The 27,847-nt window shown below is 39.6% G+C and overlaps 3 protein-coding genes across 8 annotated transcripts; 2 read left to right on the forward strand and 1 right to left on the reverse strand.

The window, feature by feature from the left end:
• The first annotated feature begins 1,384 nt into the window (after positions 1 to 1,384).
• Positions 1,385 to 4,485, forward strand: tmem11 (transmembrane protein 11). 2 transcript variants are annotated; one of them, XM_011478318.2, is made up of 2 exons: positions 1,385 to 1,599; positions 3,482 to 4,485. In XM_011478318.2, exons 1-2 carry the CDS (start codon positions 1,400 to 1,402, stop codon positions 3,996 to 3,998), a joined length of 717 nt encoding a protein of 238 aa, XP_011476620.1. In that variant the 5' UTR covers positions 1,385 to 1,399; the 3' UTR covers positions 3,999 to 4,485. The 2 variants fall into 2 exon arrangements, with proteins under 2 accessions (XP_011476620.1, XP_004071567.1); XM_004071519.3 differs by lacking the exon at positions 1,385 to 1,599 and adding an exon at positions 1,934 to 2,038.
• Positions 4,486 to 4,935: 450 nt separating this feature from the next.
• Positions 4,936 to 9,421, forward strand: dhrs7b (dehydrogenase/reductase 7B). Of its 2 annotated transcripts, none has more exons than XM_011478319.3 (7): positions 4,936 to 5,592; positions 7,387 to 7,561; positions 7,692 to 7,810; positions 8,016 to 8,226; positions 8,354 to 8,446; positions 8,539 to 8,691; positions 9,127 to 9,421. In XM_011478319.3, the coding sequence occupies exons 2-7, from the start codon at positions 7,420 to 7,422 to the stop codon at positions 9,330 to 9,332; spliced, it is 924 nt and encodes a 307-aa protein (XP_011476621.1). In that variant the 5' UTR covers positions 4,936 to 5,592; positions 7,387 to 7,419; the 3' UTR covers positions 9,333 to 9,421. The 2 variants fall into 2 exon arrangements, with proteins under 2 accessions (XP_011476621.1, XP_004071568.1); XM_004071520.4 differs by having other exon boundaries at positions 4,936 to 5,580.
• Positions 9,422 to 10,625: 1,204 nt separating this feature from the next.
• cramp1 (cramped chromatin regulator homolog 1) lies at positions 10,626 to 27,753 on the reverse strand. 4 transcript variants are annotated; one of them, XR_909172.3, is made up of 21 exons: positions 26,231 to 27,572; positions 25,485 to 25,861; positions 23,713 to 23,915; positions 23,472 to 23,625; positions 23,104 to 23,187; positions 22,928 to 22,976; positions 21,827 to 21,912; positions 19,811 to 19,934; positions 18,730 to 18,811; positions 17,681 to 18,565; positions 16,982 to 17,159; positions 16,648 to 16,823; positions 16,492 to 16,566; positions 16,322 to 16,403; positions 15,663 to 15,773; positions 15,434 to 15,588; positions 14,020 to 14,206; positions 13,574 to 13,741; positions 12,980 to 13,125; positions 12,099 to 12,357; positions 10,626 to 12,025 (listed from the first exon to the last, which is right to left on the reverse strand). XR_909172.3 is itself a non-coding variant. In XM_011478322.2 (20 exons), the coding sequence occupies exons 2-20, from the start codon at positions 25,858 to 25,860 to the stop codon at positions 12,244 to 12,246; spliced, it is 3,435 nt and encodes a 1,144-aa protein (XP_011476624.1). In that variant the 5' UTR covers position 25,861; positions 27,624 to 27,753; the 3' UTR covers positions 10,626 to 12,243. The 4 variants fall into 4 exon arrangements, 3 of the variants coding, with proteins under 3 accessions (XP_011476624.1, XP_011476623.1, XP_011476622.1); XM_011478322.2 differs by lacking the exon at positions 26,231 to 27,572 and adding an exon at positions 27,624 to 27,753 and having other exon boundaries at positions 10,626 to 12,357; XM_011478321.3 differs by having other exon boundaries at positions 10,626 to 12,357; positions 16,991 to 17,159.
• Positions 27,754 to 27,847: the final 94 nt, after the last annotated feature.

Genomic DNA, 27,847 nt, shown 5'->3' on the forward strand with positions numbered 1-27,847 from the left:
CAAAAAACCTGTGTCGTTTTCTAGGACATAGTTTCTGCAGAGCAGCAGTAGCTCATCAGAAATTTACTACTGAGATGTGGGCAGGACAGTTGGCGCAGAGTAAGCCAGCCCCTACCTTTCATTATTCAACTGTTTACATGCTCTCCTGCTGCTTAATTTTTATATACAGTGGGGCAAAAAAGTATTTAGTCAGCCACCAATGTGAGAGAGGCCAGTAGTTTTTATCATAGGTATACCTCAACTACGAGACAAAATGAGGAAAAAATCCAGAAAATGACATTGAGCAATATTTAAAGAACTTGTTTGCTAATTATGGTGGAAAATAAGTTTTTGGTCACCTACAAACAAGTACGATTTCAGGCTCTCACAGACCTGTAACTTCTAACTAAGGAAGAGGATCCTTTGTCCTCCACTCATTACCTGTATTAATTTCACCAGTTTGAACTGGTTATCTATATAAAAGACTCTGTCCTCAAACAGAAACATTTCAAACTCCACTATGTCCAAGACCAAAGAGCTGTCTGAGGACACCAGAAACCATATTGTTGACCTGCACCAGGCTGGGAAGACTGAATTTGCAATAGGTAAGCAGCTGGTGTGAAGAAATCAACTGTGGGAGCAATTATTAGAAAATGAAAGACATGAAAGACCACTGACAATCTCCCTCTATCTGTGGCTTCCCGCAAGATCTCACACCGTGGGATCAAAATGATCACAAAAATGGTGAACTTAAATCCCAGAACCACACAGGGGGACCTAGTGAATGACCTGCAGAGAGCTGGGACCAAAGTTTCAAAGGCTACCATCATAGAAGTGTCCCCCTGCTAAAGCCAGTACATGTGCAGGTCCGTCTAGAGTTAGCTAGAGAGCATTTGGATGATCCAGAAAAGGATTGGGAGAATGTCTTATGGTCAGATGAAACCAAAATAGAACTTTTTGGTAAGAACTCTACTCATTGTGTTTGGAGGAGAAAGAATGCTGAGTTGCATCCAAAGAACACCATGGCTACTGTAAAGCATGGGGGTGGAAACATCATGCTTTGGGGCTGTTTTTCAGCAAAGGGACCAGGATGACTGATCCATGTAAAAGAAAGATGGAGCGGTTCTCCCACAAACATATTTTTATGCAACACATCTTCCAACATCATAATGTTTGCACCCATATATTGTCATATTGTAGATACATGGCAGCAAATGTGAATATGTATTCCAAAGGGTTGTTTTTTTCCTGTGATACACTTTATGATCAAAATAACAAATTATACAGTTTTATATAGTTTACAACACAAATCTGTGGTTTTTAGCTTGCAAATACTGTTTGAGTTGAAAACCTTTATGCGTTAAGTAGGCTGACTTGTAATTTATAGGACAGAGAACGTGTAAATCTTAAGCAATTGTAAATGTCTCGAGAACGTTTCACACACGCAATATTTACAAAAGAAATATTCCTGGTTTTGTGTGTGTTCAGAAGTGACGCATGCGTTATCCACCAGGCTGTAACGTTACTGTTCCTGGCACAGCGTCGATATTATCCAGAGGGCGTCAGGTTACAGCAGAGGCAGCTCGCATCGCCGCACCAACGGACAGAGGTACAATATGGGTAAGTCTGCAAAAATAGGAAAGCTAGACGGTGTAGAAATAAATAATATGATAAAGGAAATATCATAAACCTGCTTGCATCATCTTATATACATTTTACATTAAAATACGATCACGTTTTTATTTTTAACGGTTTTACAAATAAAGCAAACGTACCTTTAATATATATATATTTTTTAAGAAATAAATAAACTTGTAAAATGTGGTCTGACCTCCCGAATTTCAGTGTGCTATTACAAAATATACACAGTATAGACGCATTTAATGAAGCATCACGGGAGATGTAGTCCAATTAGACTAGTCTGTCATTAACTCGGAACTACTTACAAACAGCAATATCCAGAATGCTGTTCGCTTTCATACGTCAAAGGAAATCACAGTTGCATCCCCAACATGGCGTCGCTCGGAAGGAGGCGCGGTGTCCCAATAAGCAGGGAGAGGTCAGTTACTCCACATTTTACTGTTTAAGCAAGAATATTTTGGTGGGGTACATTTCTTTGTCGATGTCAAAGTTCATGGGTTTTCCGACATGCACATTGGCCAAGTTTAAAAGTCAAACGGCAGCGAAGAAAGTTATAATTTCAACCCCATTAGCTCTCGTTAGCTGGCTAACGTGAATTCTTAGCTAACGCTAAGGGAAACAAACTAGATGCTCATGTGATATTTTGATTACATTTAAGCCAGTCGCTTAACTTAGAAAAGAACTGCTGATCACTAAAAACTGTCACGAACACGCGTTATTGTTAATGCTCACATTTTTTCAGAAATGTAGGTCAAAGGCAATTGTGTGCTGTCGACCTGCTACAAAAAAACGATCTTGAACTGTTGCTGTTCTGTCTCTCAACTTTACACCACGCGAGCAAGTTAGCTCGTGTGCCGTACATCGCCATCCTAAAACTGAAATCATTGTCAAGTAGAACATCATTCTCTCCACTCCTCGACGACGCTGATGACATATGTGAGTCAACGAAGAAGATGATCCACCAAGACTAATTTTATTTTTTCAGATAAATTTTCGAAATACTGAATTTCAGGAGAGTTTTCCCCAAACAACTCACCTTAAACCCTGTTAAAGTTCTTCAATATGAATTTCCTAATGTTATATTGTAGCCAAAAGTGCGTTTTGGGGCACTACCTCCTGCATTTGCACACATTTTTCTAAAAATGTTTGCATTTACAAAAAGGCAAGTTTCCTAATTGAACTTTTGGTTGGGTCAGCAGTGCTTTGTAATTAATACAATTCAAAATTCAAGTGGTTTAAAATGAGAGAAATATGATCAATATTTATCCAATTAGCTGGCAAACACAGTCACATCCTTTAATGCTGTTCCACAATGAAAGGATTTGGATTTATCTGCTGAACTTCTGAACCTTGGATTCTTTTGAAAACTTTTAACTATGTTTTGGCATGTTAAGGAAAGCAGAATTAAGTGACTATTCATGCATAATTTTCTAAATACACTCTCTTTTGTTGGCCGCACAGACCTGGAAGAAAGGTTAGAACTATGGTTAGGTTAATACATGCGACCAACAGCAACATGCAGCCTTGGACGCACTTAAAATCAGTGCAGCAATGTGCATTTTTGCCGCATGTATTATGTGTGGCTGACATGAATTTCCATCAGTTTTTGAGTTTGCTCACACGTAAATACATGTGAATAACAAGCAGTAAATGGTCAAATGTAAGGCTAACAAGCTAAAGATAAAGCATGGTTCCCCAAGTTCCTACGCGATCATTTGATGTTTTTTCTTTCATATGCCAACTTACTTTAAGTTCAGCTAGACATAAAATACCAAACACACCCTTAAATGTCTTTGTTTTATTCTCTTGCAATGCTGCTTGCCTTTGATTGTTTATCACTTTTTCTCCTTTTTGTGTACAGGGGAGTAATGGCGGCGTCGGATTGCTACATAGTGCATGAGATCTACAATGGGGAGAATGCACAGGACCAGTTCGAGTATGAGCTTGAGCAAGCTCTGGAGGCCCAGTATAAATACATTGTTATTGAGCCCACGCGGATCGGAGATGAGACAGCCCGTTGGATTACGGTGGGAAACTGTCTGCACAAGACGGCAGTGTTATCAGGCTCTGCCTGCCTCCTGACACCGCTTTCACTGCCTGCTGAATACTCGCGGTATGTGGCGTTGCCCGCCGGCGCCCTCAGCGTGGCGTGCGCTGCCCTCTACGGGATATCGTGGCAGTTTGATCCTTGTTGCAAATACCAGGTGGAATACGACAGCCAAAAACTTTCGCGGCTGCCCCTGCACACGTTGACCTCCTCTACTCCGGTGGTGTTGGTACGCAGGGACGACGTCCACAGAAAGAGACTCCATAATACGATAGCACTGGCTGCCCTGGCATATTGTGCCAAGAAGATCTATGAACTCTATGCAGTATGAGTGCACCGAAGAAGATTTACGTACCAACAAAAAAAAAAGGAGAAAAACTAATTAGATAAAGAAAACAGAAGCTACCCCACCCCACCCCTCACTGTAAGAAAATGGAAGTGAAGACGGGAGCAAAGGTTAGCTCCTCTGGAATTGGTTTTTCCTGCGTTGGTCAGAGGGATATAGTTAAACTAGAAAGAACTATTGTTTCCCTGCCTTACATTTTCTTTACTTCTGTGTTAACAGCAGCACACGTATCTCCATAGTGCTCTTTCTCTGTTCTCCATCAGTATCCCGACACACACAGAACTCATGCAGAAAGAAGGGTATAGCAGCATTTCCTCTCAAATGAAGTTGAAATGGGACTGACTTGTTTTTTTTTTTTGGGTGTGTGTGTTTGTGGGTTTCACACTTCCATCCCTTTTCCTTGTAGTTTTACTGTACCCCTTTCTTGCTGGTCACTACATGACAGTTTCATTAAACATTAGGATATTTCAAACTCACTTTTCTGTATTTTTATTTTACTTTTCACTAAATGGATCTCCCCCAATCTGAAGGAGTGCTAACAAGTCATCATGCTAAAGTAGAAAGTCCGCCTTCAGTGGGTAGGTTGTCAGACAGCCTTTGGCTTTATGTTCTACGCATCAGCAACACCAAACAAGGCCAATTAGAAGACTGTGATTGATTGATTTATATACAGCTTTGTTGAATCGCCACATTTCTGTCAATCAATTATGAAAGGAAAAGAATTGCCCGTTTAAATAAATGTATTGCTAGCCTATAAAACGAGACTTTGAATGTCTGAAGAATAAAGTGGATTCCACACATGAATTGAGCACTTTGGGAGAACAATCGTGCAACAGATTCTAATTTAAAAATAAAAATGTATGTATTTTAGCAGACTGTTGATATTCTGTAAGGGATGCATATTTTTTGCAACTTGTGTATCTTTCCCCTTAGATTTCAGATCAAATAAAGAAAACCCCTTGTGAATGAAGAACATGCAGATGCTACTTTAGCTGATTACTTAAATCAAATGAGGTGACTTCAAATGGATAAAGTCACATTTTACCATCGAAAATTGCAGGTAGCTTGTTGGCTTTACCCTAATGGACTGTGAGAGTTTATTGTGAGGTGCGATTTTTATTCATATCAATTAAATGTTAGTATATTTTTAAACATCAACTGACTCTTATGCCTAAAATTATTTGATGAATTTATATTCCCCTTACTCTGAGATAAACCGTTTAGCTTGATCACACCAAGAAAGCAGCTTGACTTTTACATTTGTTTTAATTAATTTACTTTTGGGTCAAACAATAAGTTCTTAGTACTTTAAAGAACAGCTTTTCATTTTTCTAGTTTATTAAATGGGAACTATGGGTTTTAGGTAATAACTCCGTAATCGCTGGTGTGTTTAGCTTTTTGTATTGTGACTACGACTCCCATAAGCCTTTGCTGTACTCATGCCCTGCTCCACTGCTGACTGAGGCTAGCTAGCCGAACTGCAGAGGTTGGGCCCTTTTCCGTTCTTTTAGGAAAGCCTAACCCACACGGAACATATTTTTTAAATCGACACCATTCTTCACGACAGGTAAACTCCCAGGTTAGCTTTGTAAGAGTTTTTGTTTGTTTACTTCCTGAGGATTCTCTTTTGAAATTAAGGTGCAAGCTAATGATAGTGTTAGCATCGTTGAACATGTCAAACAAACACCCTTAATATATATGATGTCAATTTTAAGGTTATAATGTACAAACGCTTAAGATTAATAGTTCTCTTTAAAGCATCGTCAGTTTTATAATATTTAATGCAAACACATCTGTTGATTTTAAATCGTGGATTATTTTCGTCGTAACTAAACTAAGCACAACACAAATAAAACAAAGAAAAAGATTATTAAATTTGGCTCTTATTTTAAAAAGTACATGAAAAACATTGATTGACGCCAAATGTCTGCAAAATTACACATTTTATTTGGATTGACTTCACGTAAATTATTTTCTGTGTGTGAGAAATTGAAAACTTTATTTATAAACATACTATGGTTTTTTTTACCCTTTAATGAAATTCTCATTATTTATCTGCATATTTTCCTTATTTCAACATAAGACTTTGCATTCTCATCAAACTAAACAAATATTAGATGTTTGCATGTGTATGTATACTGAAGAAAAGTGGCATAAAGGGGGAACTTTGTGGTGCATTTTGTGTCATCTGCTGAGTGAAATGAGGGGACAGATCCCACGTTTTAATAAAATGTGTAAACTATGGAGAGTCAAATTTGTTTTTTTGTTTTTCTTTTCTTTTTGTTGTTGTTTATTAGAGATTAATAGTAAAAATCCAGCATAAGATTAGTGCAGTTTTTCTGGTTGAAGGTTTTTAGTTTTTTGCAAGCTCCGTTGCAGATGGTTAACATTTGATTATGAAAGGGCATCAGGGGTGTAGACAGTGGCAGATCAATGAACTTGGTCACTTGGTCCAAACTAAAACTAAATGAACATTTTTTTAACAGGTAGAAAAGTCATCCATGGTAAATGAAAACACGAACATGCACCTAAGCACTAGATCTGATTAGAGGTTTTTATGTTTGTGAGATTTGTTTTTTGGAATGTAAATGAATGCAAATTCAGAGAATAAAAACCCAAAACCTTTTTATTTAATGCACGGGGAGAAAACTTCATGCTGCAACATTCTAAGTTGTTTTTCAATTGAATGTAAACATTATTAAAATAGCTTTTTAAAATGGTTTATCTGTGCATCCATTTAGCTCACTTGCTAAGTTACTTGTTGATTTTTTACACGCAGGAAATATCATTTGTCAAACTCCTTAATGAAAGACAATAAGAATATTGTTGCAAAATGCTTGATTCAACTGTTTTTTGCAATACTATTTTACCTAAAGTAAGATAACTCTTTAGTCAAGTTTGATTGAAAGGTGCCATTGTAAAATTGTTCATGTTAAATGTGCAAATAAAGTTTTGGATACTATTTTTATAATGGTGAAAACTGTTATGGAATGGGATGTCTGTGTTTATGATAAGAATAAGATAACAGAAATTTCCATAGAGACGTTCAGCATCATTCAGGCGCTTCTGTCAGCAGGTTTTCTATTGCAAGTTTAAATAAAAAATGTGTAAGTGTTTTTATTTCTTAGGCTTTTAATATATGAATGTAGATGTAGATAGACATAGATGAAATATTTACAAATTAAAGTAAAAAATACATTTTGGATAAACTGCAAGACAATGTAAACTTTAACTGTACTGAAAAGATTTTGTTTGTCAAGTTTTAAACTTGGGGTATAAATACATAAAAGTCTTGTTTTGCCTACTATATTTGGAAAGATGTTGAAGATAACATTATTTGGTTAATAATTTCCTTTTTGTTTGTAACATACAGAAGGAATAGTGACTGTTGGAGAAGCAGCGTGTCATGGGGGGAGCAACACTTCCTCTGGTTTTGACCACTTTAGGGGTCTTGCTTCTGTACCGGATCCTGACCCGCCTCAGATCAAATGGTTCTGTTCAGGGTTTGGTTGTCGTCATCACAGGGGCCAGCTCCGGACTTGGAAAAGGTCAGCCTGGCATTTAAGTGTCTACAATATAGTTGGTCAATTTTTTTTATCTTGATCTTATTTTTGATGAAAAACCCAGAGGGATCAAGTGTCAGATGTCACCTTTTTTTTTGTTGTTTTTTTCCTGTAGAGTGTGCTCGAGTCTTTCACGCTGCAGGTGCACGGCTTGTTGTGTGTGGAAGAGATGCAGGTCGCCTTCAGCAGGTGGTGCAGGAGCTTACAGCAAGTACCACTGCAACTCAGAAGCAGGCATGGATACACCTACAAACACACTCATATGCACAAATATACGCATAAATGTGTATATTTACGCGATAAAAAACAAAGTTTTTACCATTCTGTATTATTAATTTACTACATCCTTACTAAAGGAAAAAAAATTCTCTTAAATTCAATTTTTTCAATTAGTCGAAAGAGTTGTAGATGAACAACAACTGTTCTTTTCCTGTGATAGACTTTTTCCCCCAGCACTGTTATCTTTGACCTGGCTAAGGCAGACACTATAGGAAAAGCTGCTGAAGAAATCCTTAAATGTTATGGACACGTGGATGTTCTTATCAATAATGCTGGAATCAGTTACCGTGGCAACATACTGGACACCCACATTTCAGTTCAAAGAGAAGTTATGGAAACAAATTACTTTGGACCCATCTCTCTTACCCAAGGTTTGTGAAATAAAAGTCATTTTCTGTGTATTTTTAACCACAACCCCCCCCCCCCCCCCCCCCCCCAATTTTAACAATATAAATATATTCCTTTACAATTTATCCCACCTGTTATCTGGCGTCACAGCCCTGCTGCCCTCCATGGTTCACAGACGAAGCGGTCACATCGTTGTCATCAGCAGCGTGCAGGGAAAGATAGCCATTCCTTCCAGATCTGCTTGTAAGTTTTCTTTGCACGGCATCATCAGGGAGCAGTTCTATAAAAATACTTGCTGCAATTGTGTGAAAAATGCGTGTCCTTTTTCTGAACAGATGCAGCATCCAAGCATGCAACTCAGGCATTTTTCGACTGTTTACGGGCAGAGATTGAGCAGAATGGGATCTCAGTGACGGTCATCAGCCCCGGGTACATCCAAACCGACCTGTCAATCAATGCTGTCACCGGAGATGGCTCCAAATATGGAAGTAAGCAGTTCTTTAATTGATAAAGACCACTTTTAAATCATAGGTGAATTAAATCAATATATTTTACTTAATCACTGTCATGTATATGTTTGGTCACTATGAAACATGGAAAATGATTAAATTCCTCCGAAAGCATTTGCATTTTGACAAATACACAAATGTTGGCATTTCATTCTTGCTCTATTAGGCATTCTGTTGTTTTTTGAAGGTTCGACCCTCCAATCTTATTTAACTGATGACCTGTGGTTTCATTTTAACCGCCACATTAAAAGCTTTCTGAAAATGGAGGGCAAAATCAACTGGAAACATTGTTCCTTGACCGATGATTCATATTTATAAATCTGTTATAAATGCATCCCTCATCAAAGCTCTTTTGTTAAAGAAACACATTTTAAAATGAAGCTGTGGACTGCTGTGTCTCATTGATGCTTTCAGTCATGGACAAAGCCACCGCGGCTGGTCAGAACCCCAGGGACGTGGCTCATGCCGTCCTGAAGGCCGTCTGTCAGAGGAGCAGCGACGTTCTCCTGGCTGGAACGCTGCCTTCTGTGGCCGTCTACCTGCGCACGCTGTGGCCAGCGCTGTTCTTCAAACTCATGTCTTCACGAGCTCGCAAAGAGCAGAAACTGAAGGAGAAGTGAGAATCCCGAACTCCAGATTAAACATGCAGAAAGATACTGGATGAATGTTGTATGAGTGAGCGATCAATAAATCTATTTTTTTAACATTGGTTATGATTTTTTATTTTCTTACAAAATGATGAGCTAAAGTATATTAACCCTTGTGCTATCTTAGATGACCCCACCCTTACATTGACATGTTCTTCCTACCATGACAAAGGTGGATAAAGGTGGAAAGATTTCATGTAATCCATGGACACCAGTGAAGATCACAAATCATTGAAGAGAAAAGGTTCAGAGCACTGTCTAGTGGGTCTAGATGACCCAACTCCCAATGTTAAAGTGCCTAGGATAGCACAAGGGTTAAAAAAACAAACAGATTAGTCAAATAGGTAAATTTCTTTCTTGCAAAAGTTGCTTTCAGTTTGTTCCTTAATGTATTAAATTCAGATTAAACTTAGAATTTCATTGGTGTTCAGTGATATTACTGTTGGTTTTTTTCTCACTAAATAAAATGAGCCTTGACTGTCAATTTGAAAAACAGGATACTGGAAAAAATGTAAAATTGCAATGATTAAGCTTTTTGGAAGTGATACCAGCCCCCATGTGGAAAAACACATCAATGTGTCTGGGATGAGTCAAAAAATGAAATCTGATTTAGTTTATTTTCTGCCCACTGAGTTTTTTTTTTTTATAAAGAACCTGACTGCTTTCTGGAACATGTTTTTCCTAACAACTGTTTTTAAATGAATTTTTTTTTGTTTGTTTCCCAAATAAATATTTAATAAATTCAAATGAAAATCACATTTAAAAAATGTGAGTGCTTAACTCTTGGTAGTCCCTAAACTAATTTGGTGTTTGGTAATCTCATCACCCTATTTAATGGCAAGATCTCTAAAAGGCTTTAAAATGTTTGGTTTTACACAATATTTATGTCGCATAATTTTAAAACCTCTTGGAATAAATCATTGGAACTTTGTATGTAGTTTAGTGAAGCTTTGCTTGGATTTCCAGACATATTCACATAGGGTCGGCCTCATTGTTAGCTTTTTTTTTTTGGTTTGTAACTTTTTATTTTGTCTCTACACATTTGATCTAAAAAAACTTTTTTATTAAAAAAGATGGTTTTTGTGATAAATTATTAGAGCAAACTATAAAATATGTTAGAAAATGTTCAAGAAGGCCCTGGACTAATAAGGGGTAAGCAATATTTTATCTTATAACATTAATTTTTCTGATATTTTATTGAAGATAAATCATTAAAAAAACTAAGCCTTTTTTATAAGTAAATGAGAAGCAGAAACGAGACACAAACAGGTTTAAATCTATCTTTATACACGGAATAAAAACACCTTTTACAAACTGAAAACTTCAAATTGGTTTTCCTTTTTAAATGTCACCTTAATATTAAGTTAAACAGAAAGCACTCTATCCGAAATGTTAATAAATAGTCCAAATAACAATGTACATTATGTTACACAAGCGCAGTGAGTATTGGAATTTGTACAACAGAAAAACACAAATTGAACAGATTTAAACCAAACCTGCTGTTTCTAATCCTTACTTAGAAGCTAGTGTGACATTATGAAGTTATTCCAGAGATTTTGTTTTTAACATTAATGAACAAACCATATCTAGATTGTTCATTAAAAAACCTCAAAAAAGGTCCTGAAGGAATTTGCTCAAAAAGGTGTGGAATAATGCCAACCACTCCTACAGATGGAACAAACATCACACTGATTATGCTAATTCAACATTTTTATGCACCAGGCCTGGTTTTCACAGTATTTATTACATAGTAAATACCTGTATGGATGAATTTACCTTCAGTCTTAATAACAAGAGTGACATCATGTAAATCAAGAATTCACGTGTCTAGAAGCCAATCATGCTGCTTTAGTGTTCAAAGCTACTCTGAGGGAATTCTTGTAAATTCTTCAAAAAGTTTAAGACTCAATTTAAGCTGAATATTAATTATTTATGGCTTTAGTGTTTGATTTAAATACATTCTTCTTACTTTTTGTAAAGATTAAATTGAGTGTTAAACTACTGCTTTTAATTTGTAGGATTCCTTTTTGTTCAATTATATATTAAAAAATGGGATGTCCTTTAAAATATGTTTGGATTTTAAAATTATAATTAAAACAAATCAGTTACACTGAAATTTAAACAAATCTCAACTTTTATGACGATGCTACACAAAAAAGGATGGCGTAAGAGTTTGATGACACCAAAAAACTGAAATGTGGATGCAAAATGTCTTTTTAAATATAAATATTCTGTTTCTACAGCTAATAGAAAAAGGAAAAAACAAACAAACCTGGAAATTCTTTAAGCACCTAAATAAAAATGCAAACTGCAGAGAATTTTAATTAGTGATAAATACAAGCTGCCTTTGCATATGAGGCTGAATGGAACGCAGCCAACATCCAAAAGTGCCTGTTTAAAACAAAAACCAGTTCGACCTGAATCATGAGATGAGGAGCACATGGAAACAGAAGGGGTGGGGGGAGGACACTGGTGCGATGCCACACTTTTGCTGTGTGCCACTTTTGCAGCCTCCTCACATTCGGGTCCAGGACTCTGCGGAGGCCACCGGGTCAGGATCAGACTTGAAGGCTTTGCTGGATGTGCACACTCGCACACAACAACAGAGCAGGACGAGACGTGACAGACTGGAGGAGATATTTGTTCAAATATGGCGTAGTCTTTTCCTGTACATGAGGTTGGGTTTTGTAAACTCATATATATTTATTCTCTAAAGTGTTTTTAAAGGGCATGTTTTACCTTAAAGAACAGTTCAGTGACACCAAACGGTCAGGGTTCACTGTTATTATTGCACTTTTACAAACAGAGTGGCGATGGCTTTCGAGAGGTTTCTTGGTGGTCGTCTAACGTCTAAGCAGATGGCTTGACGGAGCCGGTTCCCTCGTCACGGAGGTGGGATGGAGGGCTCAGTCACTGCCAGCTCCTGAGCCAAGTCGTTGAAGCGAGCGATGTAGTCCACGCTGCTCTCACTCATCATGCAGGCAAGCTGAGAGTCCATCTGCAGTGGAAAAGACACAAACAGCTTTTGTTTGATCTGTGGAAATGTTTTCCCAGATCAAAACATCTAAAAATAAGTACATGATGTAGTTTTTTTTCCCCAAGTAAAATCTAAATTTTTATTTAATAAACTGTATTTCTCCCAGACAAAGTTGAGGTTTAGGTTTATTTTTTTTTTATTTAAAGTCAAAGAAAACATGAAAGAGTTTATTTTCTAAATCCCTCTTGGAGTCAACAGGATGCTGGAGCCTATCCCAGTGACTGTTGGGCAAATATACGCCCTGGATGGTTGACATAACGGTTTAGTGCAACAAAGTTGTACATTTTACTCATTAGTTGTACATATTTTAATGAGTTCTACAAGTTTTAACCAGAACTAAACCAAAATCTCAATACATAACTGCTTCCTGATGGCAAACAGGATTTCATTTACCTTCGGTCCAGCTTTTTTGAACTGATTTCTAATCATTTGTTCACAAATTCTTTATGGCATTTGACTCATCTGTTTAGAATCGGATGCTTTCAGTCTTAGCTAGGGTTAGCGTGTAGAGTTAGGGTTAACAGAATAATAAGAAGGAAAGTGTGATTGCTAAATCCAAACAAATGGAGGAGCACCGGCTAACCTCTGCCACATCAGGAAGGCCACGGGATTGAAAGGAGTCATGGGAGTTGCAGTCCAGAAGGCTGGGACCAAGCAGAGCTGTGCCGCTGGAGGGGCCAGAGGGGGTCAGGGTGGTCCTCTTGCTTTTATCAGGAGACACCATGCTAGCTATGAAGGTTTAAAAAAACCAAACAAAAACAACACTGAACAAGAATGGCCACACACAGAGAACCCCAGGTCACTATTGCGTCAAAGCTGAGTCCGTATGACGGCACATTGACACTAAACCAGGAACGCAGACGTGAAAATTAGTTTCCAGCTGTAACCTTTTAATCAGTGTCTGCAGGTTGCAATTTTTGCATCTAGATCTTGTATTTGTTCTTCAAAAATGCGCTTCAGAGGTTCTAAGGTACCTACTGAAAAATGGAATAGTCACTTGTGCCAATGAATATAAATGTGCAGACGGTTGGACAGCTGGAGCAGAAATAACATACGATGAATAGATATTTGTTTATAGGTTGGTGAGTTTACTGGTTCATTTTACAGCTATCTGAAGATGTGATACATCAAATTACTGGAAAGAAAAAAAGAACATAAAGAAATTTAAGGGACTTACAAAGAAGACAACCCAGTGTGGAGTCACTCGAGTCACTTGGGTACCACTGGGGGTCGTGGCTTGGTGAAGGAATCCAGCCTCTTGATGGGCTGACGGAGGGAGAGGAGGCCAACAGCTTGGAGTGATCCCCATTGCCCAGCTTGGCTGGAGAGAGGGCTGCCTCCTCCCCTGCAGAAAAACCCAAACTGCACTTCACTCCCAACTTCAGGTACATGTTTGGTATGTTAAAAATTAGAGTTTTTAGTTCAAACTAGCAGGGAAAGCTCACTAAAAATAAATGTACCTGTTTTAAAAACTAAATTACATTTTGCTAGCTTTCACAGATTTCAAGCGGGGAGATTTTAAGTTTGCATTTCAGGTCAGAATAAATACGGCTGACATATTATTGATTTGATCTGAGAAGGCTGGACAAAAAAACCAAAGCAGAGAAACCTTCTCATCCTAACCATAGTGTGTTGAGTTGATGGCGAGCTCAATGATGGAGTCACTGATTTGTGTCTGAGGTTCTCCTGGCGCGAGAGCTTCTTCTGGAGGTCCGGGCAGAGAGATGTCGAGAAGCGAGGCAACGCTGGGTGGAGACAGGAGCGAGTCTCGACTTCCGCTCCCTCCAGGAGACGGTGGAGGCAGACCATTCTGGAGAAACGACATTCATATTCAGTGGCAAACTTTATGCAAAACAAAAAAAGGGGCTGGACAGGTTATAATGATTTCTGAAATAATGTGTCTGCTTAGTAATTAAGATGTGCTTCATCTTTCTCATCTGATGTGTTGATACTTGTGGATTTTTTAAATAACCTGAATCTGTTTTGGTAAAGTATAAATATTTGATTAGAAGTTAAGAACTGGATAATGATAATTGATGTAAAGGAAATAAAAAAAGAAATAAAAGGTTAATAAGTAAAGCAAAACAGGGCTGGGATTACATACATTTGTTTCCTCCCACTTCCTTTCAAGAATTTAATGAAACTCCTTTTGACAAACTTAACATTTAAAAGTCTCATGTGTCATAAGAGTTAATGTGTCTATTTATGATTAAACGCAACAACTGAACTATTTACACATGTATGTGGTTGTATGCGTGTGTATATGTATTCTCCAATTAATGTCACGACTACATATCCTAAGTTTGATATAGCTCTGTATAGATTGATTTTCGTTTGGATTGCTTTAAAATAAACCAATTTCCAAATCCAATGACAGAAGATCCGGCCATGCTTCATTCTCAGTGTTCTCACTGTTGGAAGGAGGTTTTTTTTTGGACAGAAATCTCCACATACGTGACTCCATTTATGCTTTCCTAAATATGTATCAGTCTTTGTTTCTGCTTAGCAAAAAAAAAGCCCCAAAGCCTTATGTTTCCACCCCCAAGCTTCACACTGGGTTTAGTCTTCTAGGGATGAAAATCAGCATTCGTCCTTCTTCAAGCACAGCAAGTGGTGTTTATACCAAAGAGTTCCATTTTGGTCCTATGCCATTCTCCCAATCCTCCTCTGGACCATTAAGATCAGGCAGGGGTGTCAGAATCCAGGCCGCGATGGCCAACCTACAACTGAAGCTCCTTTTTGGCAAAACACACCTGATCCAGGTAATCAAAAGCAGATCAGGCAGGAAAATTCTAGAGGGGCCTAGCTAAAGCAGGGAGCTTTTGGTTTATATAAATAAATCCTTTAAAGTTAAACATGTTCCTGGACTATTTTTTACATACCGTCTCTTACAGTTGAAGTGAATCTATGATGAACATTATAGGCCTCTATCATCTTCTTCAGTGAGATAGTCTGCACAATCAAACACTTTTCTTGTCCCTCAGAAGACATAGTGATGTGTTTGCGCTGTGCTCGTGTGTGTGTTTGCAGTCCAGACCTCTGGAACGCTTTGCTGAAGGAGGTGGGTGTCCGGTTCTGCTTCAGCAATGGGTGGCGTTGTGAGCAAAGCGCCGTCAACAGTGGAGGAATCCAGATCTGGACATGGACTGCCAGGGATGATGCCCGCAGACTTAGCCGCCAGGTCGATGGCACCTGAACGTGTAATCAAAGACAAAAGATTAGTCATATCTTCATTAGCTAAAAACCTAAAAATGAAGAGTCCATACTGGAGAGCTCGCTGGATGCTGCAGAGCTAGATGATGCAGGCGAGGTTTTAGTCAGAGGAGGACGAGTGGATGGAGCCAAACGAGTATTGATTGGTCGAAAAGATCCAGTCCCTAAAGAGAGGAAACAATGAGGGAAAATGAGAAATAAACTAACTACAACTCTTGTTTACAAACAAGAAAAAACCTATTTAGAAAGCAAATATTAATGACATTTCATAAGAATATTGCAATCTTAAAACGAGGAATAACCTTAAAATCCTACTCTTCATTTTTTTGTAAAAGCTTCATTTTACACTTCATTTTCCTCATTTTATTTCACTTCATTTTCGAGGAAAATGAAGTAGTCGTCTACAAGTGGATGCATCGGAATGGAGCAGAGCAGGAAGCTTGTGGTCTGATGATTGTAGCTTCTACGTCACAACTACAAGCATATCAAATAGCATTTTTTCGTCTGCTCCTAATTCACAACAATTTGAATAAATAAATAAATACTTGTGCTCATAAAAGCCATTTTAAGCATCATTTTCTTTATTTAAGTTCTCCATCATCAGAAAAATGCCACAAGAAGATGTTAAAAACACAACTTTCCTCTGTATTTATTGCTTCCATTTCAGTCTGGAAACCTTTTCCTCTGAAAGAGTTTGATTTTGCAACAGTACCTGTAGCGGAGGAGTTTGAAAGAATGGAGAAGGAGCAGACGTGTTGAGAAGTGTCTCCTGTAGTCCGGGGCAGCAGCGTTCTCTGCAAATAAAAGTGGAAAGGAAAATGTTTCCTTTAAGCATTGCACGCAAACTTGGATGACCTTCACTTGAAAACCTCTGCTTCACACCTGAACTACAAGGGGTTTCCGGAGTTGTCTGTTTCTTGGTTTCCTTTGGCGGTTAAGGAAAAGGTCCGACTGCATCTGCAGGAAGAGGTTCCAGATGAACCTTTTTTTAACGAACGCCTCATCTTTGTCATGTTTACACGGAGACGTGCCGCTTACACTTATGGAGTCCAGCTGCTGTCTGAAGGCGAGCTGCGCTTCCTTGTTGGGGGAGAACATTCGGTTGTAGCGGGAACTGTTGGGAGGTAGTGTGGTGGGTACTGCAAACACGCCGCCTTCTGCATCGCTGCCTGCATTCGGCGCCCCCAGCAGGGAGCGAGGAAGGTTACGGCCACCTGGGGAGACGGATATTCTCTCTTCATCAGTCCAATTCAATAATTAAAACTGTGTTTAACAACTGTTAAGTTCTGAGTATGGGAAAAAAAATAAAAGCAGATGAGTAATGTTGAAGGACTACGCAACCTCAGAGTATTCAAAAGATGGTAGAAAATACCTGAGGCACCTGTGTTTGGGGAGTGGATCCTCGCCACTCGGACGGAGGCCGGCTGTCGGCTGCAGTTGGGGCTGCGAACGCCTGCGATCGGACCTTTTCCTGGGGGGGTAATGGACTGATTTTGCTCCTCCTGATGGCTCTTAAGGGGCGATGTGGCTGTAGAGCAAACTTCTGGAGCCTGAAAGGCAGCATAAGTAAGAACAACAGGTCACAAATCCATCTGTTTGAATAATGAATGTGATAAAACCCAAGCAACGAAAGCACAACAGTTATAATGTTATTGGCTATAAAAGCTGGAGCATAAAGACTATTGTTAAGGATGTCTTTGCTTTTTTATTTTATACTTCTTTTTGGGATGACATTTTATAAAAGAAAACTTTATTAGTCGTTCCAAAAACACAACCCAGCAGTGGAAAGTGTTTGTGTATCGAGTTCCACTCTGGGATACGATTTCTCTAAATTAAAAAATGCAGAAGGTTGTAAATATTTACTTAATGATTTATAAAAACACATTTAATGTGTAGGCTGAGGCTATGTTTCATCTTTATCACACATCAAATGATGTGGGTTTATTTCAGCAGTCTGGCGTGTTTACTCATTTAAATGCAGTCTTTTTAATGTTTTCTAAACTTATTCAAACCTTAAAGTAAATGAAGGAATGATGCGTAAAACCGGGGTTGTTTGTGAGTGTTCTCCTACCAAAGGTTTAGGATTAACCTCGGTTTGAACCAGCTTCAGCAGGCAGCGTAAAACCCGGTTTGTTCTGTTGGGCCTGGACGGGACCGATGGCTGGCCCTCTTCTTGGTTGCTGGAGGGAGCCACCACATGCTGCCACTCGTACTCCAGCTGCAGTTTGCCCGGCTTTCCAAACATCAGGTAGAGCTCGGCCAGGGTGACGTCTGTGTCGCGCGCGCTCCAGCCCTCTTCTCTGATCTGCTCGACGGTTCGCTCCTTTGTCGGTTGGGACACAGCCTCCTCTGAGCCGCCCGCAGCAGGTTTGGCTGGATGGGTCGCTGCCGTTTCTGGGGAGGAGGTGCTGGCGTTTGGCTCCTCTTTGCACGGATCATTGGAGATTTCCGCAACGCCACATGACCCCTCAGTGCTTCGGTTTGCCAATAAGCCACTGTTGACCTCTGTGGTCTCAGGTGATCCCGTCCCGTTTCCTTCTTCTGGAAGAAGCCCCATATGCTGAAGTTTCTTTTCATCCACTTTTCCAGAACTGTCCGGTGACGGTTCAGTATTAGAGCCTTCAGTCCGACGACTATCAGCTATCGCAGCTGCAGAGATCCCACCGACATTCGCGCTTCCACGTCCAGATTTGCTGGTCCCTCTGGGCGCAGCCGTGTGGATGCCTAGAATCTGAGCCGCTGGCAGTTCCTTGGCGTTGGGTCGGTTCTTGCCGGTCTCAAGCCAATGCACAGTACAAGACGCTTTGGAGTGAACCACCCGGGCCACACCAGGAAGTGTAATCAAGGTGCTGTTCTCGGACGGGAAAAGACACAGCTCCTCCTGCGGACCCTTGCTGGGGGAGACCGTGATGGACTGGCTGCCCTCCAGAGCTTCTCTCTCCTTCAGACTGTTGAGCTGAAGTGTTTGTTTTAAGGACGAGAACGGATGCCTTTTGGCAGAATACGCCACCAATGGAAGTATTCTTTCAGCAAAACTTTTTAGATGAGGATTGATGATCAAACGTGAATGTAATCCTTGTGTAAAATGCAAACATGCTGTAAATAAACTTTCAAGGATACTATTCTCTGGTCTTGGTAAGCCCACTTCTGCTTCAGGTACTCGATGAGGCTGGAAACTTTCCTGTGAAGTTCCACCACCATCCTGTGTTAAAAAGGCAACAACGGCTTTACTTAGAAACGCAGATCACACGTTTAATATGGTAAAAAAAAAGTAAATTTACATTGCAGTTAGAAGACACCAGGCATTTTCTTTTTTTAACTGAGCAGTTTAGATTTCTGTACTCAGAGAGTAAAAAGCTAAAACAGAAAGAAAACTGATGTAGAAAAAATCCAAACAAAATAGAACTCCTGTTCAACCTCTTCTGATTAAGCTAATCATTTGTTGTTGTTGTTTTTTTTTAACTTTTTATGCAAAAACTCAACAGCTCAAAAGCAATTCTTTAAAAAAAAAAACAGTACATGTTGAAGGTGGATGAGTGAGGAGAGAATAAAAGCCTCGTCATGCAGAACCTCTCCGGGTCGTCTGTTGCATTTTTGTGAGCAGGTCTGAACCAAAAGCGGGTCGGAACCAGGCGAGCTGCTCGTCCCTGGACCGGCTCCCCTGTGCTGACGACTACGGTCGGCAAACAGTAAACAGGAAAGGTTCATAAAAATTATTTTTAAAAAACCAAACAAAGACTAAACTCTCCTCCAGTTTTCCTGTTTTTTGTCTTTTATTCCTTAAGTGGTCATAGTGCAGTTCTGACTCATGACTTTGCTGCAGGATGAACCCTTGACCAGCCAGACACATACCAGAGGCTTCAGCATGAAGCTCCAGAATCCTGAGGTAAATGCTTTTGCTAAGATTGTTTCTTTCATTTGTTCCTACCTGATTTTTGTTTTGTTGATTTTTAAAATGTATTATGTTGAATTTTTGGGTAACTTGGTATTAAAGCTCTTACCATTCATATCTGTGTACTTTTAAGCAATATATTAGTTCAGAACCAGATTAATAGGATAAAGTGAGATGCAAAAAAATATTTGAGTACAAACATGTTGGATAAACTTTAAGAGGGCATTATCATTTTTAAAAATACATAACAGAAACAGACATTAGTGGTTTTCTTTTTTTAGGAAGAATATTAGCTGACGCATGTCTGACCTGAGGCGAGGATTATGGGCGAGAGTCTGAACACGGGCCCAGGAGTAATTACTGCGTGGTTGGAGCTCCACTGCCACCTTCAGGGGTAGACGCACTGGCTTCTGGTCCTCCTCATCACTTACTCCTGCAGTGAGATGAAACCCTGAGATGTTAAGGTGAGCCAGGATCAGGTGTTTTTAGGCAGCAGGGAGCTGAGATTTTTAGCTTTAAGAATCAAAAGTGCCTGCAATACAACTTTCCCTCGCTCCCAATCCCTTTTTGTTGCTGGCACAGTGGTGCATCGGCTCTACAGTATAGCACTTACTGTAAGAAAGAGGCTTTCAGTGTAACATTTCAGAGGATTTTTTCATTTGCTGCATTTCTTCTTTAATGATTCAATGCTGGTACCACTGAAGAGTGACCAATGACAGCCTGAGAATAAAAATGAACCTCCATCACCATATTCCTCCCCTACTGGCTCTGCTTTCAACATCATTAACCCACACGATGCCTTTGTCTTGGCCCCCACAGAAGCTGTGTGTCACCATTCATGTGGTTTGTATTTTTAGGAGTCATGTTTTTTTATCTCTTTTTTTCCAACATTAGTTTTGAGATGTTATGTACAGTGGGGCAGGAATGAATTTAGTCAGCCACCAATGTGCAGGTTGTCCCACTTAAAAAGATAATTTTCATCATAGGTATACTTAAACTATAACAGACATGATGGGGAAAAAATCCAGAAAATCACACTGATTTTTAAATAATGCATTTGTAAATTATGATTAAAATGAATATGTGGCTAATAACAAAAGTTCAACTCAATACCTTGTTATATACCCTTCTTTGGTAATGACAGCAGTCAAACGATTTCTGTAAGTCTTCACAAACTGTTGCTGGTATTTTGGCCCATTCCTCCATGCAGATCTCCTTTGGAGCAGTGAATTTTTGGGGCTGTTGCTGTGCAACACGGACATTCAACTTCCTCCAAAACTTTTGTTTGGTGGTGAGATCTGGAGACTGGTTAGGCCACTCCAGGACCTTGAAATGCTTATTATGAAGCCACTCTTTCGTTACCAGGGCAGTGTGTTTGGGATGGTTGTCACGCTGAAAGACTCAGCCACGTTTCATCTTCAATGCCTTTGCTGATGGAAGGAGGTTTTCGCTCAAAATCTGACAATACATAATCCCATTCATTCTTTCCTTTACACAGTTCAGTCGTCTTGGTCCCTTTGCTGAAAAACAGCCCCAAAGCATGATGTTTCCATCCCCGTGTTTGACAGTAGGTATGGTGTTCTTTGGATCCAACTCAGCATTGTTTCTCCTCCAAACATCACGAGTAGAGTTCTTAGAAAAAGGTTCTATTTTGGTTTCATCTATAGGACATTCTCCCAATCCTCTTCTGGATCATCCAAATGCTCTCTAGCTAACTCTACACGGACCTGCACATGTACTGGCTTTAGCAGGGGGACACTTCTATGATGGTAGCCTTTGAAACTTTGGTCCCAGCTCTCTGCAGGTCATTCACTAGGTCCCCCTGTGTGGTTTTGAGATTTTTGCTCACCGTTCTTGTGATCATTTTGACCCCACTGGGTGAGATCTTGCAGGAAGCCCCAGATGGAGGGAGATTATCAGTGGTCTTGTGTGTCTTCCATTTCAAAATAATTGTTCCCACAGTTGATTTCTTCACACCAAGCTGCTTTCCCAGCCTGGTGCAGGTCAACAATTTGGTTTCTGGTGTCCTTAGACAGCTCTTTGGTCTTGGCCATAGTGGAGTTTGGAGAGTAACTGTTTGAGGTTGTGGACAGGTGTCTTTTATATAGATAATGAGTTCAAACAGGTGCCATTAATACAGGTAACGAGTGGAGGACATATACATGATCATCTTACAGGAGAAGTTACAAGTCTGTGGGATCTTACTTGCTTGTAGGGGACTGGATACTTATTTCTCATCTTTTCAAGTGGGAGACCTTGCACATTGGTGGCTGAGAATATTTTTTTTGCCCCGCTGTACAGCATCCTGGATGTCAACTTACTCACCATCTGGATCGCAAAGTTTCTTCAGGGCTCGGCACATGGGTGCTTTTATTCGCAGGTTCCTCCCTTTGGAGCGTACTGTGGTTGCCCTGGTAACGCAGACAGGAAATAGTATTAAAAATGATAACAAGTGGTGACAAACTCATTCTAAAGAGAGCAGTGTTAAAAAAGATGAATGGCATGCACACATTAGTCAGAGGTTCTTCAGTGTAAGATGAAGATGCTGCAACATCTGAGAAATGATTTAGTTCCTAGAATGGGGGTGTATTAACAAATAAAGTCTGGAAGTGGTTTAATTGCTCAGCTAAAAAAAACAATAGCGATTAAATTTGCTTTTTGCTAGAAGGAAACACCATGAATACTGCAGAGGACCCAAGCTGGAGCTTTATCGTGCATCGATACAGCACACATGAGACAAAATCTGAGACAAAAGTTAGAGTAACTAGAAGGACAATGCAGCTCGATTCTGTCTGTGCACGTTTTTGTCTCAACAGCAAACATCTGGTTGAGCTGAACCACAGAGGAACGATAAGAAGCAGCTGCTTTAGGAGAATCAATTTCTGCAGATTCAAAGGAGGAAAAAGGTTCAAATGCTTCAAATTAGAATATTTTTGAGGAGCTTAGAAGATCTGGGGAATATTGTTGACTTTGTGGAGAAAGTAGAGCAATGATTTAACATGATTTTGACATTTTTAGCTCTCTGATTTCTTCAGAAAATGTATTTTTTTTTGTAAAATACATTTTAAATGAATCCATATACCTTCACTACTAATATTGTAAAAAAATTTGTGTTTGAAAAAAGGGGGGAGTAGCAACTTCATTAACATTTTCCTGAAAGAACATATGATCATATGATATGATCACATAATATTTTTCCTTTATTGCCACATTTATACCAATTGTTATTACAAAACTTTATTAAAAACTGCAATATAATTTTTGTGTGTGAAACCATTTAGCAAAAATTGAAAAAAATTGTAGTATTTGCTTAACCAATTTGATTTCATTTAAACCACTGGGACTATTTTTTGATTCTGACTAATCCTAACTTCTGATAGGTTAAAATCCCAATGACCAAATCTGATGTTTTATCTCTAAACTTACCCCTGCTGGATGAGTTCATTCAGCTTCGCCACATTCTTATCATCCATCACTGTCAAAAAAAAATAAAAATAAAGGGATGCTTAAAATGCTTTAAGGGGACTCTTCTCCTGTAACTTGCTTAGTGACAAATAACATATAACTCGAAGACGGAGGCGCCGCTGCAGCCTTTCACTTACACCCGCCGACTTTTTTGCGGAGCTCGGCGTAGCAGATGAGGCCGTACAGTTCTTGGGAGGATTTCTTCAGGACGCGGTTGTATACTGAAAAGTGGGAAGGAGAAAAGTGGCACGAGTCAGAAGTCTGGTGAAACTAGGAGTGTGCTACATGAAGATAACATAGACAGCTTTAAGTAGGGAAATGGCTTATCAGAAAAAAAAGTCTGCGACACATGTTTTTAAAGAGCCTGAGAAAAGAATATGAAAGAGGAAAATGTATTTTAAAATGATAACCAGTGGATATTAATATCAGTCACAGCTAAAAAAAAACAAATACTGGCGCTCATTGGGTGGCATCTGTTCTTTCAGACAATGAAAAGATATTTTACCGTTGGCAAAGTCGATGTGTTTGGAAATTTTGTGCCAGGTGCGGTAGTAGAAGTGGCGGACCTGCTCTTTGTTCTTCACCATGTTGGCAGGCTTGCCTCTTTTTTTGTACTTCATCGCAATGTTATTCTGGATTGCCTCAAAATCTTTGCCATGCTGGAAAGGGGAGTTATGGAGAGGATGCAGAGATCACAACTTTTTTTCCATTTTGTTTGCACATCAGATGGATTTTTTTTTTTTTACCTCGTAGAGCCCCTCAAAGAAGCTATTTTTGTCCTCGGCGCTCCACGACTCCCACTGTCGACGGGCTCTCTTCTGGTTACCGGCCTGCTCGTCTTTATCAGTGGACCCCTGACCCTTGGATGCCTTGGACACTCCTCCTGTGGAGCCAGCCACAGTCCCCGACTGTCCGACACCTCCATGGGAAGAAGAACCGTTCTCTGCCCCTGTGTTACATACAAAAAAGGGAAGCAAATAAGAAAACTTTTGAAAGAAAATTACACGTCAAGCAAGACTTCTTATGGTGGACACCACATGGTTTAGGAAAGCGCACAGAAACATCAACACAAACTAAAGGCTGTGCAGCGTTACTGCATATATAGACACCATTTTAGGACACGAAGGATCATTTTTTCCCCCTCCTAAGATGTGTTCAGGCACACAGGCATAAGCCTTGATGCAACTCTACAAAAATAAGTACGCCTCAAAATAGCCGAAATAGCATCATATCAAAACAAGTAGGGCTTTCTTGGTCAAGCTGTCAAAGAGTGGGCAGTTTAAATATATTTCCTGACGTACTCACTTTCCCTTTAACCAAAAAATAAAGGGTTGGGTTGATGTTTTATCCACAAACTGTGAACATTTACAAATGAACAAATCATTCATTTACAGAGGTACGAATGAACCTGGCTGCAAAGAGGCACTGAAACTATTTTGTGTCACAATCAAATCACCTCCCGATGCCTCTTGGGACATGAAATCAAACCCCAAGAGGGTGGAGTGTCATTGTAACCCAAATTGAGTTTAGGTTAGAATAAAGGCATTTTTCATATGACAGAGATATTCATAAAGAAATTAAGCTTGCTATTGCACTTCTGAGTGTTTCTTTATTCAAACTGTTGTGAATCAGGAGAAGACAAAAAATGCATTAGATGTTGATGTAGAAGCTACAGTCGTCAGGCCGTTATTTCCCTTCTCAGACTAGATCCATGTACGTCTTTGTTTTTCCTGCCTGAGCTGACATACAGCTCAAAACTGTAAGGCTGGATAGCTCCAATTATGCTCACCATTTTTATTGTGCCTGGGGTGAGGGTCTGTAAGCCAGTGGGAGAGAGTGTAAACAGATAGAAGATGGGAAACGGGGGCAGGCTTACCCCCATGCCAACAGTTCTGCACACAACTCTGAGGCAATTTTCTTTTACTGCTTCACTTGGCCAAACTATGTCCTAGAAAACAACAGTTTTTTTTAATATTGCCTTAAAAACTGCATAATTATAATTAAAAGGCAGCTGGGAACACTTTGGAAATAGATCAAAAGATGATCGGAGTGGGATTTTAAGGATAAAATTTGTTGTTGAAATGCAAATTCACTGAAACACTTCTAAAATTGTTCCTTAACTGCACTTTTGTCTAAATAGAAGGAGTTAATGGTTCATAAAAATAAAAAAACTTCGACTTTTTCCATCTCAATCCCAGGATACAATAGCAAAAAGCTTAAAGCTGCAGTTTTTTTCTATTGTGTTTAGCTTCAGAAGAAGTCTACCGGAAAATCAAATGAATGACATCCCAAATTAAAAAAAAAAAGGTTCTGGTTTTTCCTTCTTCTGACTTTTGTTGAGAAACAGAGGATGTGTTGCAAACTTTTGTTGGAAATGCCAGAAGTGCAGCCCCCTCAGAAGTCTGGAGGGACTGGACAACAACAAAACAAACACCATCAGACTCCACACAAACACCCATGGAAACTACAAAGATGTGGTGTGTGGGTTCGAACCCCCTGATCACCCCCTGATCTGTACCTTTCGATTTTGCCCCGCCATGTCCATTGATAGCCGCGCTGATTGAATCCTTCCGTATCCGTTTGCTCGGAGGTCGAACGCTGGATCGCAGAAAATGATGCTGGTCGTGACACGGAGGGGCGGGTTCAGACGAGGTCGGTGGCTGCTGGTTCGAGCCTAGCCCGGTCCGGTTCGGTGGGGAGGCAGGGAGGACCTGGGCAGAACCGGAGCTGAGACCCGTGGCTGATGGATTAAGAATTTCCACTCGGTCGTCTCCCTTTGTACTCCGCTCCTCGCTCGCCTGCTCTCCGCTCTCCTCCTCGTCGCAACCGTCGGGCTTTCTGGACGGATTCCTCTTCCCATCGATCCCGATCCCCTCCCTGGATCCCGGTGTCATGCTGCCAAAACACATTCGCAGATAATTGTCCCATTACGAGCCAAGCAGTGTGGAAAAATGAACTTCTAAAGACGACGTTCAGTCTCTCAACATGGCCGCCGCTGTTTGTTTCAAATCCCCTCTTCAGTCCCGTCAAAACAACACCAAATATATACATTTAGCGGAATTGAATAAATTAAAATCAACCACAAGTCATGTCCGGAGACAGGAGAAGAGGTTTTACAAAGTGTCTCTCCGCAATAACGGCCAATAATTTCAACTAAATTCAAATGCGAGCGCTTTTCAGTTTAGCGCCCTGCAGAAACGACAACGAAAGCCCATCGCTGCATTCGACCTCTAAATAAAGTGTTTATTTCCGATGTCATTTTACCAATTTTCACGCTTTTCGGCAGTAGGTGACGTCTTCTTTCTCTTCACCATGAGTCCTGTCAGTTCTGTGGGTGATAACCGATCGAATGGAGCATAATAAAGCCGAAAGCGAGCCGCTCCGCTTTCTGTCCTCTCTCCTCGCCGCTGCCTCGACTGAGCCGAACTCTGCGCAGTTCAACCGTTTTCTATCAATTACAATCTTACTCAATGCTTCTTTATAAAAACACATTTACCGAAGAAAACAACAAACAAAAGGCGAAAATGACACCTGTAAGGCCAAAATAACCGTGTAATACTTGAATGAAGGCCACGTCACACTTGCCTTGCCCTCGTTGGATTTGGTAACTTTCGATAGTTTTAATAAACCTGATTTGAAGCTGACTTGACACCACGTCACCATTAACAACAGAACTATTCTTAGTCAAATAAACAATTTCACATCCATCTTGAAGCTGTAATATTTCTGGAAAACCTTTCTTGCTCCTCATACTTCACTCCACTCTACTAACGTATTCAGATTTATTGAATATGTGTGAAATTAAGACCTTGATTGAAATTACCTTTAAATTACAGGTGTATATTAGGAATTACCACCACGACTTTTATTTTGAAATGATGTCCACAGTAAATAAGTTAATTAATAAGTTGTTTTCCAGGAACAGGACATTTCAAAGTAATGGCACCAGGAATGACATTTAAACTTTTACAACATGTAAAAATGAATGAATAAACATTGATAGACCAAAAGGCTATTCGTGGCATATTTTAAGTGATACAAGTCATTCAATTAAAAACTAAAATGTTTTAACATGTGGTCAACTTTAAAGAAGTCTAATATGACAAGAAACATCCATTATGTGCCCTAAAAAGTCCCAAACTGTTCTCCTTAAGCATTAAATGTAACTGAAAGATGTGTAGAATCGATCTTACTAGTTAAAAACTGTCTGAAACAGTCAACGAATACTAATTTCAAAATACCTCAATATAATTCACAATACGAAGCTACATTTCAACTTAAAATGTTTACATTTAACTTTTTAAGTTAGACGTCAAGTTTTTAAGTTCTGCAGGCAGCATCATTGATCGTAGGTTTGGACAGTACACACACTCCCGGGCTAGTTATTCAAAAATGTATTTAGTAAGATATGCCGTAACTTTATAGGTGCACAGATTTGTAGTTATATTATAATAATTGTTATTCGAAGAAAATTGCTTCTTTACATCCACGTAGCAGGACCTAGCAGGACTGTTGTCCTGTTAGCTAACATAACGCGCGGACAGACCCAAATAAAAGCTCTACGTGGCTAATGTTCAAACGACATAACAATTATTTACTAAATATATCAAAATGGCATATGTTAAACTCAAACGTTCCATAAATTGGAAGGATTTACCTGAAGCTGAAGTGTCTTATTTCCAGTCGAGAAAAAGGCTAGCATTGCTAAATAACAGGAGCCCTGCAACTCACTACCCGATGACAGTTCCTGCACATCTATCGTCCACGAGTTAAGACACACCCACCACTACTTAAAAACAAAGGGTATGATTGGTCCAAAAGATTAAAAGGCCGGGTTTAGTATATGATTGATGGAAGAATACACGAATTGCTACAGAAAGC

The sequence above is a fragment of the Oryzias latipes genome, chromosome 8 (assembly GCF_002234675.1).
Source record: "Oryzias latipes chromosome 8, ASM223467v1".
In the NCBI taxonomy this organism is placed as follows: Eukaryota; Metazoa; Chordata; class Actinopteri; order Beloniformes; family Adrianichthyidae; genus Oryzias; species Oryzias latipes.

Excerpts from the sequence above, each read along its gene's own strand:
- cramp1 (XM_011478320.3), bottom strand. The coding sequence starts at position 26,280 with ATGGTGAAGAGAAAGAAGACGTCACCTACTGCCGAAAAGCGTGAAAAT. Across the intron at positions 23,188-23,471 it reads ACACATCGACTTTGCCAACG|TATACAACCGCGTCCTGAAG; the intron begins GTAAAATATCTT and ends CCCACTTTTCAG. Across the intron at positions 16,824-16,981 it reads CCCAAACACAGGTGCCTCAG|GTGGCCGTAACCTTCCTCGC; the intron begins GTATTTTCTACC and ends CCGTCTCCCCAG.
- tmem11 (XM_011478318.2), top strand. The coding sequence starts at position 1,400 with ATGTCTCGAGAACGTTTCACACACGCAATATTTACAAAAGAAATATTC. Across the intron at positions 1,600-3,481 it reads CGGACAGAGGTACAATATGG|GGGAGTAATGGCGGCGTCGG; the intron begins GTAAGTCTGCAA and ends TTTTGTGTACAG.
- dhrs7b (XM_011478319.3), top strand. The coding sequence starts at position 7,420 with ATGGGGGGAGCAACACTTCCTCTGGTTTTGACCACTTTAGGGGTCTTG. Across the intron at positions 7,811-8,015 it reads CCACTGCAACTCAGAAGCAG|ACTTTTTCCCCCAGCACTGT; the intron begins GCATGGATACAC and ends TTCCTGTGATAG. Across the intron at positions 8,692-9,126 it reads AGATGGCTCCAAATATGGAA|TCATGGACAAAGCCACCGCG; the intron begins GTAAGCAGTTCT and ends TGATGCTTTCAG.